Genomic DNA, 20,444 nt, shown 5'->3' on the forward strand with positions numbered 1-20,444 from the left:
TTATTATCTCGTATAATTTCGCACCGTACTGTTACGAGTCGGCGCCATGTTCCCCCCCCGAACGTTTCGTAATGGTTCGGTCCAGATAGGAGGCATAAAAAAACTGAGTTAATGACCATTTCTTTTGGGTAGTCAAATTTTTTTTGGGGGGGGTAGATGGCGGTTAATCGCCGTTTTAATTGATAAGATGAATCGAAACTCCAGTTATTAAATGGTTGAGCTTTTTTCAAAGAACGTCTTTTGGTTTTGCTGTTCAAAGTTGTCATTGACGCACAGACAGGGCTTGTGTGGCAGCACCGGAGAGATGGTGCCATCTATCCCCCCGTGGTTGTCTTCTCAGGTCTTTGTTGCTCTGCTGGCCGCTGATTAGCCGGTTCACGTATTCACACCCTCCGTGTGTTTGACAGGCAGAACAACACACTGTGTTTGAACACACGCAATTCACCAAGTAAGAACACAATTCCACAGTGGACGTGTGTTAGAACTGGCCTACTTATCTCATATCTTCTAATTAATAATGAATTGAGTCTAGCTTGTGGTGCTGTCGGCGAGCAGAGGTTCGAGTCCCTGCGAACTGTCAAAGAGGCGCTAATGAGTCAGATGTGACGGGTTCAGGGGTTAAACTCCTACCTGAGTGAACCTAGTCTCGAAACCTGTAGAGGATTTAATTATTTTTCTCTTCATCATTACAGGTTGGTACACAACGAGAGAATATTAAGGATAAGCTTCTTGCACAAAACCATGCTGCTAATGCTAATTGATAACCGTTAGCTTTCGAATCTTGCTAGCTTGTTTGTTGTTCTGTGCTACGCAGCTAAAGCTAGCAAAGCCCAGTTAACTCCTCTGTCAGCCAAGGAAAAAATGGCTGCATAATTAAGTATTTTACTAGGAAATGCTTATCTGCATCACACATAATGCAGAAAACACTTTTCGTATAAATTTGCTCGGCAGGTGGATATTATATAGTATTTGTAGTTAACATTCTGTTATGCTTTGTGTATTAAATTTATAGCTAAATCGTCAGGGTTATGCTAACCATATTGCTATCAAATATATATATATATATATATATATATATATATATATATATATATATATATATATATATATATATATATTATAAATTTCCCACAACTGCAATGTAAGGATGATTTTTAATTTAATTCCTCATATAGTTTGAATCCAAACACTACTTAATCAACTGAGATGTCACTAGTTATGTCATTTAGAGGCCAGATTTTTGATTAGATTAACTATCTCTAATCTTAGCCGCGTTTCCACTGACGGAAACAGATCTTTGGCGCTCCGAGCTTGATGAAGACGGATGTTCCCCACCTAGATCCATCACCCTGCTTTGCATTCAAATGATCACATGCCTACATGATCTGACAAGATGTTGGACTCCAGTGATTGCTCCTTGTCCCTGGACAATCTGTTTTTTGAGAAGCCCATTGTCCACAAAGTGTGAGTACAAATAGACCCCCCCCCCCCCCCCCCCCCCCCCCCCCCCCCCCCCCCCCCCCCCCTCTCTTGTTCCATTTCAGCAGCATATCAATGTTTTTCCTTCTGGGTTGTATTTCACAGAAAGCCACTGCACCAGGTGGCAAGTCCATGGCACCTGGAAACGCCTCCATCTCTTTCTCAGATTCCAGCCTCTCATGATGTGCAGGAGGAGACAGAGTCACTCTCTACCCTATACAGTATGTTGTGCTCTGGATTATGGTGAATTCCTTTTCACTTGACTTGAGTAAACTGCTCAGTGTCTGGCCTATTGGAGCCCTACTTAATTTAACTCTGTGACTCACTGACACCACAGCTTGAAAGCTTTCCAAATTTTCGTTGACTTCCGTAAACATATTGGGATCTGGGTCTTATGATATATTCTCATAATCTTTAGTGTAACTGGAATGATATATTACCTGCTGTAAATTATTTTCATTTTACCAAATGATTGTGAGTGAGTGATTTTCAGAATCACAGCTTTAAAAAAAACAACCAATTTACAGCTATCAACAACTTAATTTGAGGAAAATCTCTCTCCCTTTTTCTGCATCACTCACAGGTTTCTCACAGAAACCCGTTCCTGCCTCGCAGTCCCTTCCTCCTTTCAGAGCTTCAGCTGGCCTTAGAGTCTTATCAAAAATCAACAGTTCTCATGGTTTTAACCATGACGAGAAAAAGATTGAGGAGACTCAGTGTGGCAGCCACAGTTACAGCCTCAGCAGATGTGTTGGCCTTTGGGGAGGTGAAGGGTTCAGGGATTACTCTCAGGGTGCCTGTCAGAGTGGCAGAGGTGGAGATGAAACGCTGCACGACTCTGGTCATGCGGCCGTCAGCGGGAGGTGTTTGTCTCTGGACTACAGCAAAAGCCCACTTCTACGGAGAAGGCAAGTGTCAAGACGACCTTTACATGATTGTGGATTAAAGAGTATGTGCACTTGTTTTTTTTAGAGTCTCCCTCTTTTACATATTGCGATAGATGAGAAATCTACACTTGGGGCCAGAAACGTTTTTTCGGATTTTAAAGCGTTTTACTGCTTAAGATTGATGTGGCCTGAAGTACAAAATGGTAAAAAAAAAAAATCTAAGGCCAGAAAAATCAGGTCAGCAACAATGTTCCTTCCTTTAGGATGCAGAGCTTGATTTAAAAAAAATCTCAAATTAGCAAGATTTATGTTATCTGCTAAAGCCTTGCTTCCAGTTTTTCCCTGTCCAAATATGTAATGTGCTGATTCACTCCATGAATCCATGATACGCTTAGTTACAATGGAACTACAGTGAATCATAAGGAGGCTTGATTTTTGGAATCAATGGGCAGTTCATATGAAGAGCATGAAATGATGCTTAACCATCCCCCATGTTCCCCTTGTTGCCAAAAGCCAGAATGCTTGGCTTTCTTTAAGCAAGCCTCCAACCTCCATCCTCCCCTTCTCCCCACCACAGCTTGTTCAAGGTTCAGGTGTCGAACAGTGGAGGTGACTCGTCACACACAGACAACCTCTGTAGCAGCAGCAGCAGCAGCAGCCAGACAGCTCCCAGATCTCAAACTTTTCTCAGTCAGGTTACCATGGCGACAGGACCTCCTCCTCTTCAGCCGCCACGGGCGACAGTTTGCCAGGCAGCTCCTCCTTTTCCCCCAGAGCCCCCCTTTTCACCCCCTCTCATGGGCTCATCTGCAGCGAGTGGCCGACCCCCACAGCAGGCGACATGCTCAAGGATGACGGACAAGGGCACAAAGAGAGCCTTCGTTCCGCCCATGACGCCTAGGCCGCTCTGTATACAAGGTGCTGCGCTACACCGACACAGTCACAGACAGACGTTTACTCACAGTCTATGACTGGTTTACCAAATACCCCTCATGTAGCTTGTGCGAAGTGTTGCAGCTAATGAGTATGCCGATGCTTAGCCGTGGAAGCAGCTGCCACACTGTGTTAGGGTGAGATGAGGTAAAATGAGGTGAGCTCTCCCCGTTGACCGCCCCAGTGTAATGAAACATGCTGGGCACTAGGTGGTGGAGAGAAGCATTAGGCAGTAATAGAAGAAGTGTATTGTAGTGTACAGTCATTTTTGAAGTTTTGTTTTAGCACTAAACACAATTTGTTACTGTTATACCTTTAAAAAATTGCCTAAAGTCTCATATCATCAAATGGACATGGGATCAGTGAGTGTGACTGAATATTAAATAATGTTTTCACTGTGGACATTTTAGGTTCTTCTGGGTCTGAAGTTCTGCGACCGGTTTCTGAAATCCGTATCCTTGTTGTTGCGTAAGTTAACGAAATTCAAAAGTGTCAAAAAGAACTCAAACTGTGCTTTTATGCTTAGAAATTATTTTCAAGACTGATGTGGTTAATTTCCTAAACTATGTAAACACAGCATCTAAGTTCAGATCCGTCTTCAACGAGTTCCCGTTTTTCAACTACGTTCAGTCCAAAGCGCTGGATGATGTAAGCATAATTTGAAAGCCTTTATAGACATAATGCTGAGGATTATGAATTAAATGATATTTTTCATGGTCTTGTTCCACTCTGTGACCCTGTGACTAGGAGTGAGTGTATTTATGTTTGGTTTTTTTGCAGGTTCTTTACACGGGTAAGAACTTTGTGGCATGTGCTCCCACTGGATCTGGTAAAACAGTGCTGTTTGAGCTGGCCATCATTCGCCTTCTAATGGAGTCAGCAGAACCCTGGAGAGACGTGAAAGCTGTTTACAGTGAGTGTACTGTAATGTTCTGTTATTCCTGTTAAAATACAATGACATAATTCTTTATACTCACAGAATAAATTACTTTGTATTTGAAAAGTTGTATTTTACCAGTCTCTGTTTTGGGGAATGTTTATCCTCAGAAACCTTTTTTAAACTCATGGATTCATTGTTTGTTGTTGCCAGTTGCACCCATCAAAGCTCTGTGCAGTCAGTGCTTCGAGAGCTGGAAGAAGAAGTTTGGTCCTCTGGGGCTGATCTGTAAGGAGCTGACTGGCGACACAGAGATTGATGACTTCTTTGAGATTCAGGACTCACACATCATCCTGACCACGCCGGTTTGTGACACGACGGAGCATTACAACTGAACCAGTGCAACATTGATTTGAAGGAGTGGAAAGATTAGAGTCGAAAATGTAAAAAAAAAGAATATGATCTGAAGTTTTACCTGAATACATTATATTTGATTTATCATTCTTTCAGGAAAAATGGGACAGCATGACAAGAAAGTGGAAGGACAACTGTCTGCTGCAGCTCGTCAGGCTCTTCCTGATCGACGAGGTCTGTGTGTTTGCCAGACATTTTGTTCACAGGCCCATTTTTCAGTGTTCATAGTATCTCAAAGTCAGCCTGCCTTTGGGTGGATGCTCACTGTGCAACTCAGGTGCCAAAAGATGAACTGTTCATGTAATGCTTTACTATGACACATGATGTGCATGATGGCACATCAGTAGCCTCAGCACTTTATTTCACTTGAGGTTAGTCATTAAAGAGTGACAGCAATTCGCGTTGTAGACGTGTGTGATGAACATGCATACAACCTGTCCAGCTCTTCTAGGGATACACACCCTTATGTTAATAATAGAAAACAAAAATGAACATTTATCATTATCAAATGTAGTTTTATTTTACCTGCATGTTAGTTGTTGAACCTCTGAGATGTTTCTGAAGTCAACTGTAAGATGAAAAAAACAATTCTTTCAGGTACATGTGGTGAAAGATACAACCCGTGGTGCCACCCTGGAAGTGGTTGTGAGCAGGATGAAGGCCATCCACACCTACAGGACAGCACAGAATCCTGAGGCAGGTCTCTCGATGAGGTTTGTGGCTGTATCAGCCACCATACCCAACATCCCTGATGTAAGTGGCCAACGCCCCTTTCTCCGGTATATGTGTGCACTATCTGTAGTATAAAACCAGTAACGTGGCCAATTCTTGGAACTGTCTGCCTGTTATTAGATAGCAGACTGGCTTTCTAATGAGAGTGGTCCAGCCACATACCTGGATATGGATGAGAGCCATCGTCCAGTGAAGCTGAGGAAGGTGGTGCTGGGATTCCCCTGCAACCAAAACCAAACCGAGTTTAAGTTTGATCTGTCACTCAACTACAAGATAGCCAACATCATACAGACGTACTCGGACCAGAAGCCTGCTTTAGTGGTGGGTAGGGAAACTGGGGTGAAACTGCTTTTTTTTTTTTCAGTTTTTACCTTTGATTTGCTCAATAATTTTTTTTTCTTTTTTTGTAGTTTTGCTCCACCAGGAAAGGAGTCCAGCAGTCAGCTGCAGTTCTGGCCAAGGATGCTCGGTTCATCATTAGCATCGAGCACAAGGAGAGGTATGTTGCCTCCTTTTCCACACTTACATGTTCATGCATATGAAACTATTCATCAAAAATGTTGTACTTTAGTTAATTTCTCTGAAAGCTTTATCTTTTTGACACTTTTGTTACCATGCAATCCTGTTCAGGTTGCTTAAGTATGCAAACTCCATTCTGGATTCAAAACTGAGAGGTGAGTCTGAGCTTCCAAACCCCATGTGGAAAATGGTAAGATCTGAACTCCTACAGATTTTGCAACCTGTTTCAGTCCAGACCCAGTAAGAAAACATGTTCATTTGAGTCTGGCTCTAACTACCAGCTATATAACATAACCGTGTATTGTGTTTGTGGTCTAGATCTGGTAATGTTAGGAGTTGGTTACCACCATGCAGGAGTGGTCCTGTCAGACAGGAAGTTGATAGAAGAGGCCTTCACTCGGGGAGACCTGCCTGTCCTCTGTGAGACTCTGTCACTGACACACTTTTATCCTGCACTGTAAATGGATATGAGACTTTGGGAGTATGCCACATGATCCTGGGTTTTATTCGCTTTGTTACACTGCAAACAAACAGGAAAGACAAGTGTCAGGTCACAACAACCGAGTCGTACAGTATTTCCGCCATATGAGATATTCCCAAGCCTCTGCCAAAGCTTTATAATCACAGATATGTCAAAAATCAACGTTAATACCTATTTTATGATAATTCAATATGCATCAGGTATAAATCAAGCTTATAGCAATATGCACTATTTTCAGAGCCCACATCATAGGTAACAAATAGACAAAATGAAACTTTTATTGTTTCTAATCTGACAGTTAGACAAGCAATAAAGACAATATTGTACCACATATATTACTTTTAAAGCTGATATCCACTGATAATGATCATATATCAAAGGTATACCAGGAAGCACACAAACAATCAAAGCAATCAGTAGGAAAAAAAAATCAGGAAATTTTACCACTTGCTGATGGGATTTAACATGTTTTATAGTATGTCATGTGCACTGAATTTGTGATTATGTTCGATTACACAATATATATTCTTTTAATCTTAGTTACCACTCGGACTCTGGCCATGGGGGTGAACCTGCCAGCTCATCTGGTTGTGATTAAGTCCACTATGCAGTATGTTGGGGGCTCATGTGAAGAGTACAGCGACGCTGACTTGCTGCAGATGATAGGTCGAGCTGGACGACCACAGGTAACAGCAAGATGATCGTTCTTTTAACTACATTATTCAGGCTAATATTTAAGCTTTAAAACAAAAACAATTGCTTCATCCTTATAAGATAACATTAGATTCTATCCTTTTCTAGTTTGACACATCAGCGACTGCTGTGATCATGACCAAGTTTCAAACCAGAGACAAGTATATGAACCTCATGAATGGGATGGAGATCATTGAGAGCAGGTATTATGGATGGTAGCTGTGACACTAGGTGTTTACTCCTTTTTGGTGTTTGGTCTTTTTGTCGTTCTCCCCTGCACTCCTGCAGAGGGTTAGGGCTCTACAGGGCAGTAGATCTAACATAAGTAACCGTGCACCTTATTTCCCCAGCTTACACGGCCACCTGGTGGAGCACCTGAATGCTGAGATTGTGCTCCAAACCATCAGCGATGTCAACATGGCTCTTGACTGGATACGCTCCACCTTCCTCTACATCAGAGCCCTCAAGAATCCCATACACTACGGTGAGCGCACAAACCAAAAATAAACATTAAATGTCTAGGATCATTGTCCACCATCTTTGTCGTTACTGTAACTTAAATCACTTAGTGCAGTCTGCTCCAACTCCCATTTCAGGGTTCTCTGCTGACTTAGACAGATACGGAATCGAAGCAAAATTGCAAGGTGGGCAACGACTGTTTTTACTCTGTCAGTCTAAAGTACAAAGTCAGTCTTCTAATTCATTATATAACTAATCAATTATTTGATTATTTAGTTGATTCATACTGAAGCCACTTATCATTCAAGCTCTGCTTCTTTTTGTATCTTTTTAAATTGCTAAACACTACGCAGCTATTGTAGTTAAGGGAGACTACTGTGTCTCATCTTCTCTTTAGCTCTGTGTCTGAAGAACCTAACCTCTCTGTCCTCCATCGGTCTGATCGACATGGATGAAGATATCAACATTAAACCAACAGGTGGACGTAAAATATTTTACATAGTATGCAAAATGTTTGATGTGACATTTTCATTATACTTTGCTCTTCTTCAACTGGGTCATTTATTTTTGTGCTTCACAGAGGCTGGCAGGTTGATGGCCAGGTACTGTGTTGCCTTTGACACCATGACACAGTTCTGTAAAGTGGCCGGCACTGAGAACTTGTCTGACCTGGTAGGTTTCCTGATAAAACTGTACAGTACAGTACAAGTGTGTTTGATTAAACTGCAGATAGAGCTGCATTTTCTGTGGTGTTACACTGGTTTCCTGCAAAAGGAGAAAAACATGTTATGAATTGTATCCTGTATATCACATGGTGTTTCAAAAACAAAGTATTCAGATCAAAAGTGCTTGTAAGCGCAGATCGTGTTGTTGTCGAAGAGCAGAGAGTTCAGTGACATTCAGTTGAGGATGAATGAGAAGAGACCCCTGAACACTTTGAACAGGGACAAGAACAGGGTCACCATCAGGTCAGAAACATTTAAAGGACTTACAAAAGCATTTACTGTATCATGATCTCCGTTTGCCTCGTGCACCATCTGATTTTAACTTTTGGATGGGGAAGACTTTATGATGGAGGTCGACACAAGCAAATGATAAATTAGATTTGTATGTATGTTTCTAGGTTTCCCATCGAGGGAAAGATCAAAACCAGTGAGATGAAAGTGAACTGGTAGGTTAATTCTCTCTCTTCTCTCAGTGGAAAAGCATTGTTGAACTAGAAGGGCACTCTGAGAGTTTATACCTCTGCCAAGGCTAATGGCATATCTCATGTTAAAGAACGTGAAAAAAATATATATCTGGATCTGCCCATGTTTCCAGATCTGCTCTAAAATATAATGGGTTCTTCGTTGGGCCAAGCCCCACCCCTCCACAAAATTTATTGGAGATCAGTTCAGTTGTTTTTGCAACAAAAAAACAGACAAACAAACGGTGAGGAACACCTTACCTCCTTGGCAGAGGTAATAAAAAATGAATACTAGTGTATGATGTTTTTTGTTGTTGTTGAAATGTACTTATGGTTTTATGTGAACTGTCCACTGTTCATATCATACATTTGTTGCCTTGCCTTTAGCCTGATTCAGGCTCAGCTAGGTTCCATCTCGATTCAAGAGTTTGGACTTACACAGGACACAGCAAGGATCTTCAGGAATGGGATGCGCATCAGCAAATGTATATTGCGTAAATCAGGGACAGTAAATAAAGAAAGTGTTCTCCGAACGTATATTTAGATATTTTAAACTTTGGTTGTTTTTCAATCTTCTTCTTTATCAGGTCTGTCAGAGTTCCTGAGCCAGCGTTCCAAGACGGGTTTCTCTGCTCTGCTCAACACACTGATTCTGGCTAAGTGCCTTAGATCAAAGCTGTGGGAGAACTCGCCCTATGTTTCCAAACAGCTGGAGAAGATAGGTGGGCACTTTGCAATGTCAATATGGTGTACATGGTGTATTAAAGCCTTTCATCTAAGCAATGTAAATACACTAATAAAGTATAGTTTTAGCTGTTCTTCAACATATTCTGGTAAATTCTAGACAAAAAATATTGTTGCCAAAGTTGCTACACGACAAATTAACTAATAAACCAAACATACTTTGAATACTATTGAATGTACATGCAATTTCTTAGCATTTGATAATACGCACACACTGTGTGTTTCAGGCCAGACTCTGTCAACTGCCATGGTGAATGCTGGACTCACCACTTTGAGCAAAATAGAGCAAACCAATGCTAGAGAGATTGAGCTGGTCAGTCTGCGAAAAATTTGAAAAGAAAACACTTTCTGATCATCCGAAGCATTTGATTCAACCATAAATATTGTGTAAAGTATTATACATATGTGCTTTGCTATAACTTAATTTCTCCCATTTAGATTATCAACAGACATCCACCATTTGGAAACCAAATCAGAGAATCTGTCATACACCTCCCGAAGTATGAAGTCACTTTGGAGCAGGTAAACGGTGCTGCAAAATGTTATAATTAAACATTCAAACACATTATACTACGTGATATAATATAATTTTTCTCCTATTATATTTCAAGTTGTTAATGTATTTTGTAGCTTCCCAGGTATAACTGCGCGATGGCAGAGATCGTGGTGAAGGTGAACCTAAAAAACCAAGCACAGCTGCTGTCCAGAAGAACGACTCCAGACCACCACTATGTCTCCCTGGTCATCGGAGACTCTGACAACAATGTGGTCTTCCTTCAGAAACTTACGTGAGGAAAAAAGGATTTGTGTCCCAGGCTCCCATCAAACACTTTCCCTCTCTGTCACTATGATTCTGTCTCCAAATCAAGACATACACACCTTTCACCATTAAAAAGAAAAATAGAGGCAGCATCCTCCATCTTTGTTTTTCAGTGACTTAGTGCTGTTGAGGTGTGGTAGCTGGTCGAAGAAGATTGAGGTGGCGAAGGCCTCGAAAGGAGAGGAGATCAGTGTCAATCTCATCAGCTCAGAATATGGTAGGGCCGTGACCATGGGATTATTATAAAGGGGAGTAACAATATGTCTGGTTCTTTTATTTATTAGTTAAGGTACATTTACCGTACTTTCTGCCTTCTCCTCTCTTATAGTGGGCTTTGACATCCAGCAAAAGTTCAATGTGTACTTCTCTGGAGCCAGGAGGTTTGGTACCGATAATCCATGCAACGTAGCGTATGATCCTACTGGACAGAAACCACAGCACTCGGCACTGAAACCACAGTCTCCAGATCAGGCTACACCTCAGCAGGAAAATGCCACGTCTGTGACAGACCAAGGCACTGTGCACTTTAGTATTGAAGCTGAAATGTGACATAAATGATATTGATATAGTATTTCTTTAAAGGTAGATTTTTATTTTAACATGTTTTGTTTCTCCGTTAAAATATTACAACTTACCAATCAAGATTCAGGCAACAAGAGACAGTGCAACCACTTCTGCAAGAATAAGGATCTCTGTGGCCACGACTGCTGTGTGTACAATCACAGATCTGTCAGCGTTTCTGTATCTTCTTGTACATTGATGTATCTACCTGTGCATTACTTTGTTTGCCTGTCAGTCTGTCAATCAGTGTGCATATGTGTGTGTCACCCAAGGTAAAGTAGGAGTAACTGTGGCAAGGAAGAGGTCAGCAAATCAAGATTCAAGTTTCTCTTCTCATTTGAGAGAACTGAGGAGCAGGTGTGACTCACTGGAACAGACTCCTGTCAAACGGCTTAAGGTGAGACAACATTATTTGTAAAAGAAAAATAGAAGAGCTCTTTTGCACAGAAAACACTTCATGATGAATCTGCAGAAGAAACAAATGAATGTCTGCCATGTCACCACGGGGAGGATGTAGAATTTTTGCAAAGAAAAATATGGCTGGTTGAGATGAACATATAACATTATTATTATGCATGCACAGGTATTATACTATGTAGTGTTAGTAAGAACATTATTATACTATTAGAATATATTTGTGTTAGTTTATAAATATATATAGTATATGTAGATTAGATACAGTGTGTATGGATGTCCAAGCGGTATGTGCATTGTTGTGTTTGCATACCACTCTTCCATATGAGAATGGCAACCTTAATCTTTGTGACTAACAATAGAATAATTTTTGCTTATTCTGTTGTATGTCCTCAGATGAAAATGAGTGAGCAGTCTGTGTCTGCCAACATGCAGGAGTTTGCTTACAAACCCAAAGAGAGGCTTCCTACTGTTTCCTGGTGAACACAGTTACACTGATGTTACTCGACACAACTGCTGCAATGTAGATTCTTGAAAAGTGTGACAGTAAAATATGTGAGACTTAAGTTTGACTGACGATTAACTATATACATTTAATGTGATCTGAAGGTTTGGGATAAACCCCGATGGAGCTTCAGAGAGGCGTCAAACTGAGACTATGGATCTGACAGGAGAAGACTGCACTCGACTCACAGACGATTTTTACAGTGGTACGTGGCATCAAGAAGACCACTCTGAACTCTACACGTTTCCATTTATTCCATATTTTAATCATCACATGTTCTTTGTTACATTCCTTCTCTTTCTGTCATACTCAGATTATATCGATGGTGTTGGGGACATGCAGAGTATGATGGAAGAGACTGTCCAAACCCCTGCAGCAGCTCATGCTCACTATCAAAGTATCGGTAACAACTTAACTCAAAACCATCAGTGGACGGACCATACTGGTGGTTTGCAGGTTGTAGCTCATTAGCTACAAACTGCCAGTGACGTTTCAGTGTATACTTTGTGAGAAATCAGTGGCCTCGTGGAAGGAATGATGGTCAGTCTGAAACTGCACAGTAGATCATGGAAAGTGTCAAACAATTAACTAGAATTTTAGGGGCAAAGAGATCAATTTATTTATTGTTATTACTGTTGTAGCACAGTCTTTCTTTTCACTACTTTCATTGTCACAATGGCCACAGACAATCCTACTTCCGCATATACTGTAGACTAAACACTCAGGTGTGACAGTCAATACGCAAAACATGGAGACAAGAGAAGGCAAAATTTACTAATGGTGTTTTTCTATTAGAATCCATTTAAACTGAAAGCATTTTAATCAATTATTGAGATCATATTATGTCAGTCATTTGGCCAGGATAACCATCTATACCACTGACAAATCTGGAAAAACATGAAAGCACCAGTGTGGTCTCTAAAAGAAAGAAAAACTCATACTGCAGAAACAATTGATGGCTTAGTCATCCTTTGTCTGTATTCAGGTTCCTCCGTGTGGATGAAACCAGAAACAAGTGGCTGGAGTCAGAACCCCGAACGGCATTTAAACAAGATCAATACAACCACCTCAGCGGACTCAAAGAGGAGGAGCACCGCAGTGACAAACCAGGGCTCTTGCTGTGAAACTGCTTCATCGTCACTCATACCAACAGTCACCTTCGACCTTGGAAATGAATGGGATGACTGGGGCGACTTTGATGAAGAGAACTTGGTGCACGCCAGCGAGACGTCAATTGCCTCGTGCACGGTTAATGCAAAACCTCAAATCCAGCAGTCTGTCCAGTACAACATGCCAGGTAGAGTAAAGACAGAGTTTCATTTGCAATATCTCTGGAGATAGAGGTGGACACTCAGTTAGGTGGATTGTCAGCTTTTCATACATCTGATTAATATGTTGTCATAACATATACACATTTATGTTCTAGTCACCTTTGCATAAACTACAACATTATTACTCCAGCATTGTTATGCGTCTGATGGCAGTACATATATTTTATGTTTAGGCTTTGCTGCTACATCAGCGGCACTGTTCCTCAGTCCCTCACAAGTTAAACCCTACATGACCACTGCCAGGACACCACTGAGGTAAGACCAGAAAATGATGTTCATATTACCTCCAACTGAGGTGTTGTTTTCTGTTTCAAACTCTAAACTCTCATTATTTGTCAACGTTTTAAAATATCCCTGAAAATTCAGAGTTGTCAACTGAAGTTTTCGTAATAAAGTTAAGAAAAGACAATATTTCTGTGTTTTAGGTCAATTTCACAAAATCTAATCAGAAAACCAGGTCCCTCAGTCAGACCACAGGATAGAGTCACACTCCACTGTAATAAAAAGGTGAGCATGTGCTGTACATTTGCCTTTAAATGGCTATATTTACATACATTTACATATTTACATACATGGTTATTACTGTAAACTTGTTCTGGATTTGTATCTGTGATCATGAAAAACATAGTGGAGCTGGTTAGTTTATATCATGTATCACAGTATTACTACCCAGTCTGCTGTACCACATAAACATCTAACTCCGTTTTCACCTGTATCGATGCATTTAAATGTCAACAAAAAACATGTCAGAGAGCACAATGTACTTTTAATGTTGCTTCTGCTGACGGGTTTTTTCAGTTTTTGGACAAGAATGTTTTTTGTTAGTTCATCAGTAACTAGGGGTTACTGACTCCAAGGTTGAGTTGAACAAGTCAGTGTCCGAAGTACTTGGCACACATGACATCCGCCTCTGTTCCTTCTTGTGCAGAGACCAAGCATCTTCAGTGAAGAGATCAAAGTTACAACACCAGAGAACATCCAGAGACAGAAGCACGTGGCCCCGACGACCAGAAGGTTTGATTTCTTCTCCACAGCGAGAGCCCCAGCAAACACCAAGCAAAGTGTCAACAAAAGGTAGTGAAAAAAAGATATGATAAAAGGCTTTTATTTTGATTAATTGATGTTTTTCTTTGATAAATAATTAAATCAATCTAAATGGAATACACTGATCACAGTGAATCGAATTAATGAATACCCTTTCCCTCTTTTGTTACATACTGCATCTTCAGCATCAACAGCAAAGAGGAAGAAACTTTCCTTGGGATATTTGATGGAATATTTTAGGAGTAGTGCTTGTCTAACACTAATATGAGTTTATCCGTGTTCATCTTTCTTTAACCTGTGAGCTTTACATCAAGAGTTATAGACTGTTTTGAAGTCTAGTTGTTATATGTTAATTGTACATGAAACAAACTGTTTCTGCTTGTTCTATTTGTACCAGTGTAATTAATGTATTAATGTGTGTATTTCATAAAGTGTTCATTGGGTAATACAGTGCCGTCCTGGGTGAATTTTCTGCATGTTTTATTTAGAAGTAGAAAAGTTACGTGCCAGGTTTGAGATCTCGTGACACCACGTGACTTGCGCTGAAGCAACGCGAGACTTCGCGTCACTTTTAGCGCGGAGTTTGTTGTTGGCGGAAAAGCTTCAAGTCTCAAAGGTCTGGACGAATTGTTTCACTCCGCCGCACACGGACTGAGATTTATATGTTTAACGTTTCACCAGCGGAGCACTGGCTTGTGACTGCGTTGCGCTTTGATAACATGCTCTTCTGAGGAACTTCACCACCAACTAAAGCGGTGAGTCTCTGTTCTACACGAGCTGTAGTCAGCTAGCTTGACAGAATGTAGCTAACAGGAATGACAACAGCGCTAAGCTTCATTAGCATTTGCTGTTTAACAAGATAGTTTGCCAACAACAACTTGGGGATACAGTTGTCCACACACTGTCTAATCCAACGTTACTTCTTCAGCTTGTTTGACAGCTGCACTTGAATCTTTAATCATATGTTCATCATATGGCTTCTTCCTGTCAATGTTTCCAGCCTGTTTTAATCTCCTCTCATTTCTTTCAGATGGAGTTGTCTCCTGTCTGCACCGAAGGCTTCAGCACAGACATGAAATCTGAGAGAGCTCTTAGGAAAAGCAAAGTCCCAAGTGAGTTTGACCTTTCATGACTGAACTGTTACAACAAAGAGACAAAATGATGATAAACATAGATGCACTGTGTAGAGCAAAATTGTAGATTATGTAGGGTTATGCCTCTTTGTTCATTGTTACCGTAGGACTATAAAAAATAACTGTTAAAATAAAGTCTGCAACAAAGGCATTCTTGTAAAGTCTGCACTTGGACACCAACTCATGCTGTTGTTGACTGATCTGGGTGGAGACAAATGTAGTATTGGAATTTTTTTTTGACTTGTGCATATATGACATCATTATTTTTTGTGTTTTCCTCCAGGGGATGTGGAAAATGACATTGAGTTCCTCTATAAAGCGGTTCCTCAGCTGGCCAAGGTTTTCCGCATCATAGACAAAATCGGAGAAGGTACGTGCCCCACATAACTTGACCCATGCTTTTGGGTTTTATATACTCTCTGTTGAAGAGAAACTCTTGTTTGACATTCATACTGTTGTCACTGGTTGAGCTCATTGGATTTGTTTGATCATGACATGTGTATATCTGCATCAGGTACCTTCAGCTCTGTGTACCTGGGCGAGGCTCAGCTGCAGGATGGAAGGAGAGAGATGTTTGCTCTGAAGCACCTCATCCCAACCAGTCATCCTACACGTATCGCTGCTGAGCTTCAGTGTCTCACTGTTGCTGGGTGAGTCTGAATACGACTTTTATAAAGTGATGTACAAGTGTCTGTGTGTAGTCGGATAGATCAATACCGGACTAAAATCGGTTGGGCTGTAGTCTCCATGTTGAATGGCAAACTGATTTGTGAAATACATTGTTGGAATCTTAATAAAGGGACCCCACTCAGTACAGTGCATACCTCCACCAAGGCCCAACAGTTCCCTTAAATTCAATCAAGCCTCACAAAATTGCAAACACTGTTAGATATCAGGACCCTAAATATTCCTGATTCCCCCCCCCCCTTTTTTTCATCAAGATCCATTTATTATTCCCAGGGAAATTGGTCAAAACGACAAAAAACGCCCTATCACGCAATGTTAAGGAAAGTGATTAAAAAATTGAAAGGATTCTTTCTTGGCCCATATCCCATCCTTCTACCAATTATTTTTGGAAATCTGTTGCATCCAATCCTGCTGAAAAAAAACAAAATTATCTAACCAACAAACGGACAGAGGCAAAAACATACCCTCCCTGGCGGAGGTAATTACCTTTTGATTAGTAGTTCAAGAGGAGTTTCATGGGAGTTTAATGTTCAGTTTTCCAGTGATTCTGTCTGGTAAAAGGTGCAGATCACCCTGTTTTTGTAATATTTGGCTGTATATAACCCTGAAAGACCTATCTAATGCAATTAGAGATTTGTATACACGATCGACACTTGTTCCAGTGCTAACATAGTATATGAAAAACTATAACAACAGTTTAATCTCTTTCCTTAAATGTTATTTTTATGCCATAGCAAATCGGTGTGTGGTTTCCTCATTTGTCTGGTGATTCAGCTGAACCTACGCATGTCAGTACACTGACAGCTGGTTTGGCGAGATGCAGCCGAAAGCACAGTCATTTGAATATATGAATTTGCATTTGTGTTTGATCAGTATTTTTTGTTACGATTTTTTTGAAGTGCAGGCCAAGGCTGTAGTTCCTGTTGTCAAAATGCCTCGTCTTCTGTTTTCAGAGGGAGAGAGAATGTGATGGGGGTGACGTACTGCTTCAGGAAAGAGGACCACGTGGTGATTATAATGCCCTACATGGAGCATAAAGCTATTGTGGTATATACATTTTTGCTAATTTTTTGGCTACTGTTTTTCAGTGACATACCAATTCTTGCACGGACAGAATCCTCAGTGTATCCCCAAAACTTAAATCACGTAGCAGTTGTGTTGTAATAGTACTTCACTATGTTTTCATCAGGATGTCATTGGCTCACTTACCTTTGAAGAGGTCCGTATGTACATCTATCACCTGTTGAAAGCCCTGAAACACATCCACCAGTTTGGTATCATTCACCGAGACATCAAGCCAAACAATTTCCTCTACAACAGGAATAACAAAATGTGAGTAGAAAACGTCAAATTTAACAGCACATTTATCCTTTCATACATTAATAGGGACATTTTGATAGTTTGTGTGTGAGACGGAATGGTTGGGCATTCCAGAATCAGCTTACTTGCAGCTATGGTCACACGAAGCATTAATTAGTCACCCTGTTTTAAAATGTGTATTTGTGTACAGGTATGCCCTGGTGGACTTCGGCCTGGCCCAGGGTACAGCGGACACCCAGATTGAGCTGTTGAAGGTGGTGAGGCAGAGGCCATCGCAAAAAGGTGGTGGGTCCACGGGGAAACTAAACCCCACACTGCGGAGCAAAGCACCACCCAGACTCCATCCCAAAACCACAACCATCACCACAGCCTCGACCTCACTACCTCTGCCTACCAGGCAATCCACGGCCCTGCCGCCTTCCTCCTCTTCCTCCACAACAGCCATCACCACCACATCTTCCTCAGCCTCTCGGAAAGCACTCGTTAAAAGAGCACGTTCTGTCACCATCACCACCACCTCCACATCTCGCACAAAGCACACAAAGGTGCACATTTACTGCTCTCTCTCTCTCTGAGTCTTTTCTTTGGCTACTGGGCTCAGGAATTTCCTGATTGGAATTATCTGCATTTGTTTGTGCTCTGTGCTAGTTTTTGCTAAACTCTGGCAGCCATGTTTTTGTTTTTCTATAGGATTTGACAGGACTGCGCAAAGTGCCACGGCCTGTGTTTGGAGAGAAGAACCTGAACAGCTGCCCTCCAGCTCCCTCCACCACTAAACAATCTGCTATTAAGACCGAAGTAAGCAGGTGGAATGTCAGGATTTGTAAAAACAAGAGGTTTTAGACTAGTAGTTCTGTCATTCATAGGTAGGGAGTGGAGTGATCACATCAAAGATACCAGCACTCAATGACATGATTTCAAAAATGGATCAAAAATATCCATGTGATTATGTATGTTTCTTTCAAATATATACATATTTTAACTGACCTACGCATAAGATTATCCATAATTGACATTAATAAAGTGATGTGTGTTGCAGGCAGTTAAACCCACAAAAAATGTATCCTATTTTAAGAGACAATTTTATTTTATTTAAAGATAAACATTTAAAAGGTATCGCAGGTGTTGCTTTTCTTATTTTCTCATATGAAATCTAATGTTCCCCCCTTGTTTTTGTTAAGCTGGAGAAGCCTGTCAACACCGACGACCCGGGGAGCCGAAGGTTCTCCTCAGCCAGCCGTGTGCCCGCGACTGTCAGGAGCCAGAGTGTCAGTCAGAAACCTCAGAGGACTTTACAGCAGGGCCTCACCTGCAATTGCTACCTGACCGACCGTGTCTGCAATATCTGCATGTCCAGGTAACAAAAAACATAACAAAACACTAAAGCATTCTTTATTTCAGATAGAAACTCAAAAAAGACACGTAAATTTAAACAAACAATCCCTCCTTCTTGCCATTGGTCATTATTTTTTGTCAGCAAATTAAATAATGAAGCGTTTTTGCACTTTTGTTTTTCGTACAAATATCTTCTATCCCTGTTATTGACTCAAGGAAGCAACAGGTAGCCCCCAGGGCAGGAACCCCGGGCTTCAGAGCACCAGAAGTCCTCACAAAGTGTCCCAACCAAGGCACAGGTTGGTTCCTCAAACTATTATTCATATACTTGATTAACAGCATCACACAAATATGAATACTCAACATTGCACATAGTAGCTCATTCTTCTCCCCACTCATACTCCTCTACTAATGGAGCTATAGATTGGGAAAAAAATTGTCTCTTGATACTTGAAGGATTTGCAGAGGCACTAAATCAGCTATTCTCATAATCTCTGTCACTAATATTTACTTTTGCTCCCCGTCTTATCCGTTATCCATTGCAGCCATAGACATGTGGTCCGCTGGTGTGATTCTGCTCTCGCTGCTCAGTGGTCGTTACCCGTTCTTCAAAGCCAGCGACGACCTGATCGCGCTCACTCAGATCATGACCATACGAGGCTCCAGAGAGACCATACAGGCTGCCAAGTCATTTGGTATATATTAATACTTTTTACTTACTCTGCTTCTGTGTCACGATTAATCATTTATCACCATAGTGACGTCGACCATGTAGAAAAGCTGAACTCAGCTGCACCATTTATTGATTGGTTTTTTTCGTTTTGGTTTTGGACAGGTAAGGCGGTGGTGTGCAGTCGGGAGCTGCCTCGGCAGGATCTCCGAACACTGTGTGAGACCCTGAGAGGCCGACGGCCAACGCCTGACGATGAGGTCACACCGCTCCACGAAGCCATCACAGACTCCACTCACCATCATAAGATCCAAGATTATACGCCCACACATCGTCCCACTGAGGGAACATTAAAGCCACAGAAAGATGGAGTAGGTCAAACACCCTCTTCCAGTCTCCCGAACCCTCCTCAGCTCTCAGGCAGCAGAGAAACCTCGACTCACCTCGCTAAACAGACCCTGGAGACAGAGGACAAGGGGCAGGGCTGGGACAGAGTCCCTGATGAAGCCTACACCTTGCTGGACCGGCTGCTGGACCTGAACCCTGCCACCAGGATCACAGCTGCTCAGGCTTTGCAGCACCCACTGTTCAAAGACCTGAGTCTCATGTCAACATCAAAGACATAAAGAAGTACGGAAAACGGCAGCATTCAATTAGACGGAAGAGAAGTTCAAATCCGTGTGTGGAGAAATTCTCAAACAAAACAAGATCTCTGGGTAATCTGAGGAAAAATAGACCTCTAGTATCGACTTGAGGCATTCGTTGTATTGGCTGTCGAGTAAATGGATGAAGTTTTAAATTGAGAGCAGATATTTCATGTTCTTTTTCTCAATCTTGTTTTGTGAAGAGGGTCAATAAGCTGTTTTATACTTATGAACCGCTGTATGAACTGAGGTATATGAGAGGCTATTATTGTGAAGTTGTTTGAATTCCATCTGTATTTTATGAATGTATGAATGACAGTCTAGTTTCAGCTGTTTAAATTATACCAGTGGACATTGTACTTTTCTAATAAAGAAAGCAAATTGCTCATTTCTTTCCATTTGTGATAAAGGCCCAAACATTTAAATGTTGTGGCACCTTGGCCACATAACTCAAATAAATTTGAAACAACTAAACCAACTCCTGTTTACTTACAATTCTGATGTTACTAAGTGTAAATTTGAATGACCTCAAACTAATTATTCATTTTCTTCTTAGTCTTGAGGCAGAATACAGCA

General features: G+C 41.2%; 2 protein-coding genes and 1 long non-coding RNA gene across 12 annotated transcripts; 2 read left to right on the forward strand and 1 right to left on the reverse strand.

The window, feature by feature from the left end:
• Positions 1 to 137: 137 nt before the first annotated feature.
• On the forward strand, positions 138 to 14,532 carry hfm1 (helicase for meiosis 1). Of its 9 annotated transcripts, XM_047332219.1 has the most exons (41): positions 465 to 692; positions 1,270 to 1,464; positions 1,585 to 1,700; positions 2,063 to 2,387; positions 2,944 to 2,975; positions 3,062 to 3,284; positions 3,710 to 3,751; positions 3,877 to 3,947; positions 4,080 to 4,212; positions 4,390 to 4,541; positions 4,687 to 4,764; positions 5,188 to 5,343; positions 5,443 to 5,643; positions 5,733 to 5,821; positions 5,953 to 5,996; positions 6,160 to 6,261; positions 6,863 to 7,008; positions 7,124 to 7,218; positions 7,366 to 7,499; positions 7,612 to 7,659; positions 7,872 to 7,952; positions 8,055 to 8,146; positions 8,336 to 8,442; positions 8,598 to 8,645; positions 9,048 to 9,145; positions 9,248 to 9,382; positions 9,632 to 9,717; positions 9,843 to 9,926; positions 10,035 to 10,192; positions 10,338 to 10,441; positions 10,553 to 10,738; positions 10,868 to 10,933; positions 11,058 to 11,182; positions 11,596 to 11,678; positions 11,809 to 11,909; positions 12,018 to 12,107; positions 12,690 to 13,001; positions 13,209 to 13,290; positions 13,461 to 13,542; positions 13,964 to 14,109; positions 14,265 to 14,532. In XM_047332219.1, the coding sequence occupies exons 3-41, from the start codon at positions 1,659 to 1,661 to the stop codon at positions 14,317 to 14,319; spliced, it is 4,434 nt and encodes a 1,477-aa protein (XP_047188175.1). In that variant the 5' UTR covers positions 465 to 692; positions 1,270 to 1,464; positions 1,585 to 1,658; the 3' UTR covers positions 14,320 to 14,532. The 9 variants fall into 9 exon arrangements, with proteins under 9 accessions (XP_047188173.1, XP_047188174.1, XP_047188167.1 ...); XM_047332217.1 differs by lacking the exon at positions 465 to 692 and adding an exon at positions 138 to 448 and having other exon boundaries at positions 1,294 to 1,464; positions 2,944 to 3,284; positions 12,018 to 12,101; XM_047332211.1 differs by lacking the exon at positions 465 to 692 and adding an exon at positions 139 to 448 and having other exon boundaries at positions 2,944 to 3,284.
• Positions 5,089 to 19,800, reverse strand: LOC118311740. Of its 2 annotated transcripts, none has more exons than XR_004794060.2 (5): positions 19,668 to 19,800; positions 17,109 to 17,151; positions 6,189 to 6,361; positions 5,485 to 5,543; positions 5,089 to 5,158 (listed from the first exon to the last, which is right to left on the reverse strand). It is a non-coding gene; the product is annotated as an uncharacterized LOC118311740 (long non-coding RNA). The 2 variants fall into 2 exon arrangements; XR_004794061.2 differs by having other exon boundaries at positions 6,186 to 6,361.
• cdc7 (cell division cycle 7 homolog (S. cerevisiae)) lies at positions 14,665 to 20,244 on the forward strand. The gene is made up of 12 exons (XM_035635799.2): positions 14,665 to 14,834; positions 15,110 to 15,191; positions 15,496 to 15,582; positions 15,727 to 15,862; positions 16,853 to 16,946; positions 17,089 to 17,231; positions 17,410 to 17,764; positions 17,910 to 18,017; positions 18,401 to 18,576; positions 18,771 to 18,853; positions 19,100 to 19,249; positions 19,390 to 20,244. The coding sequence occupies exons 2-12, from the start codon at positions 15,110 to 15,112 to the stop codon at positions 19,848 to 19,850; spliced, it is 1,875 nt and encodes a 624-aa protein (XP_035491692.1). The 5' UTR covers positions 14,665 to 14,834; the 3' UTR covers positions 19,851 to 20,244.
• Positions 20,245 to 20,444: the final 200 nt, after the last annotated feature.

Source organism: Scophthalmus maximus, chromosome 5, assembly GCF_022379125.1.
Source record: "Scophthalmus maximus strain ysfricsl-2021 chromosome 5, ASM2237912v1, whole genome shotgun sequence".
In the NCBI taxonomy this organism is placed as follows: Eukaryota; Metazoa; Chordata; class Actinopteri; order Pleuronectiformes; family Scophthalmidae; genus Scophthalmus; species Scophthalmus maximus.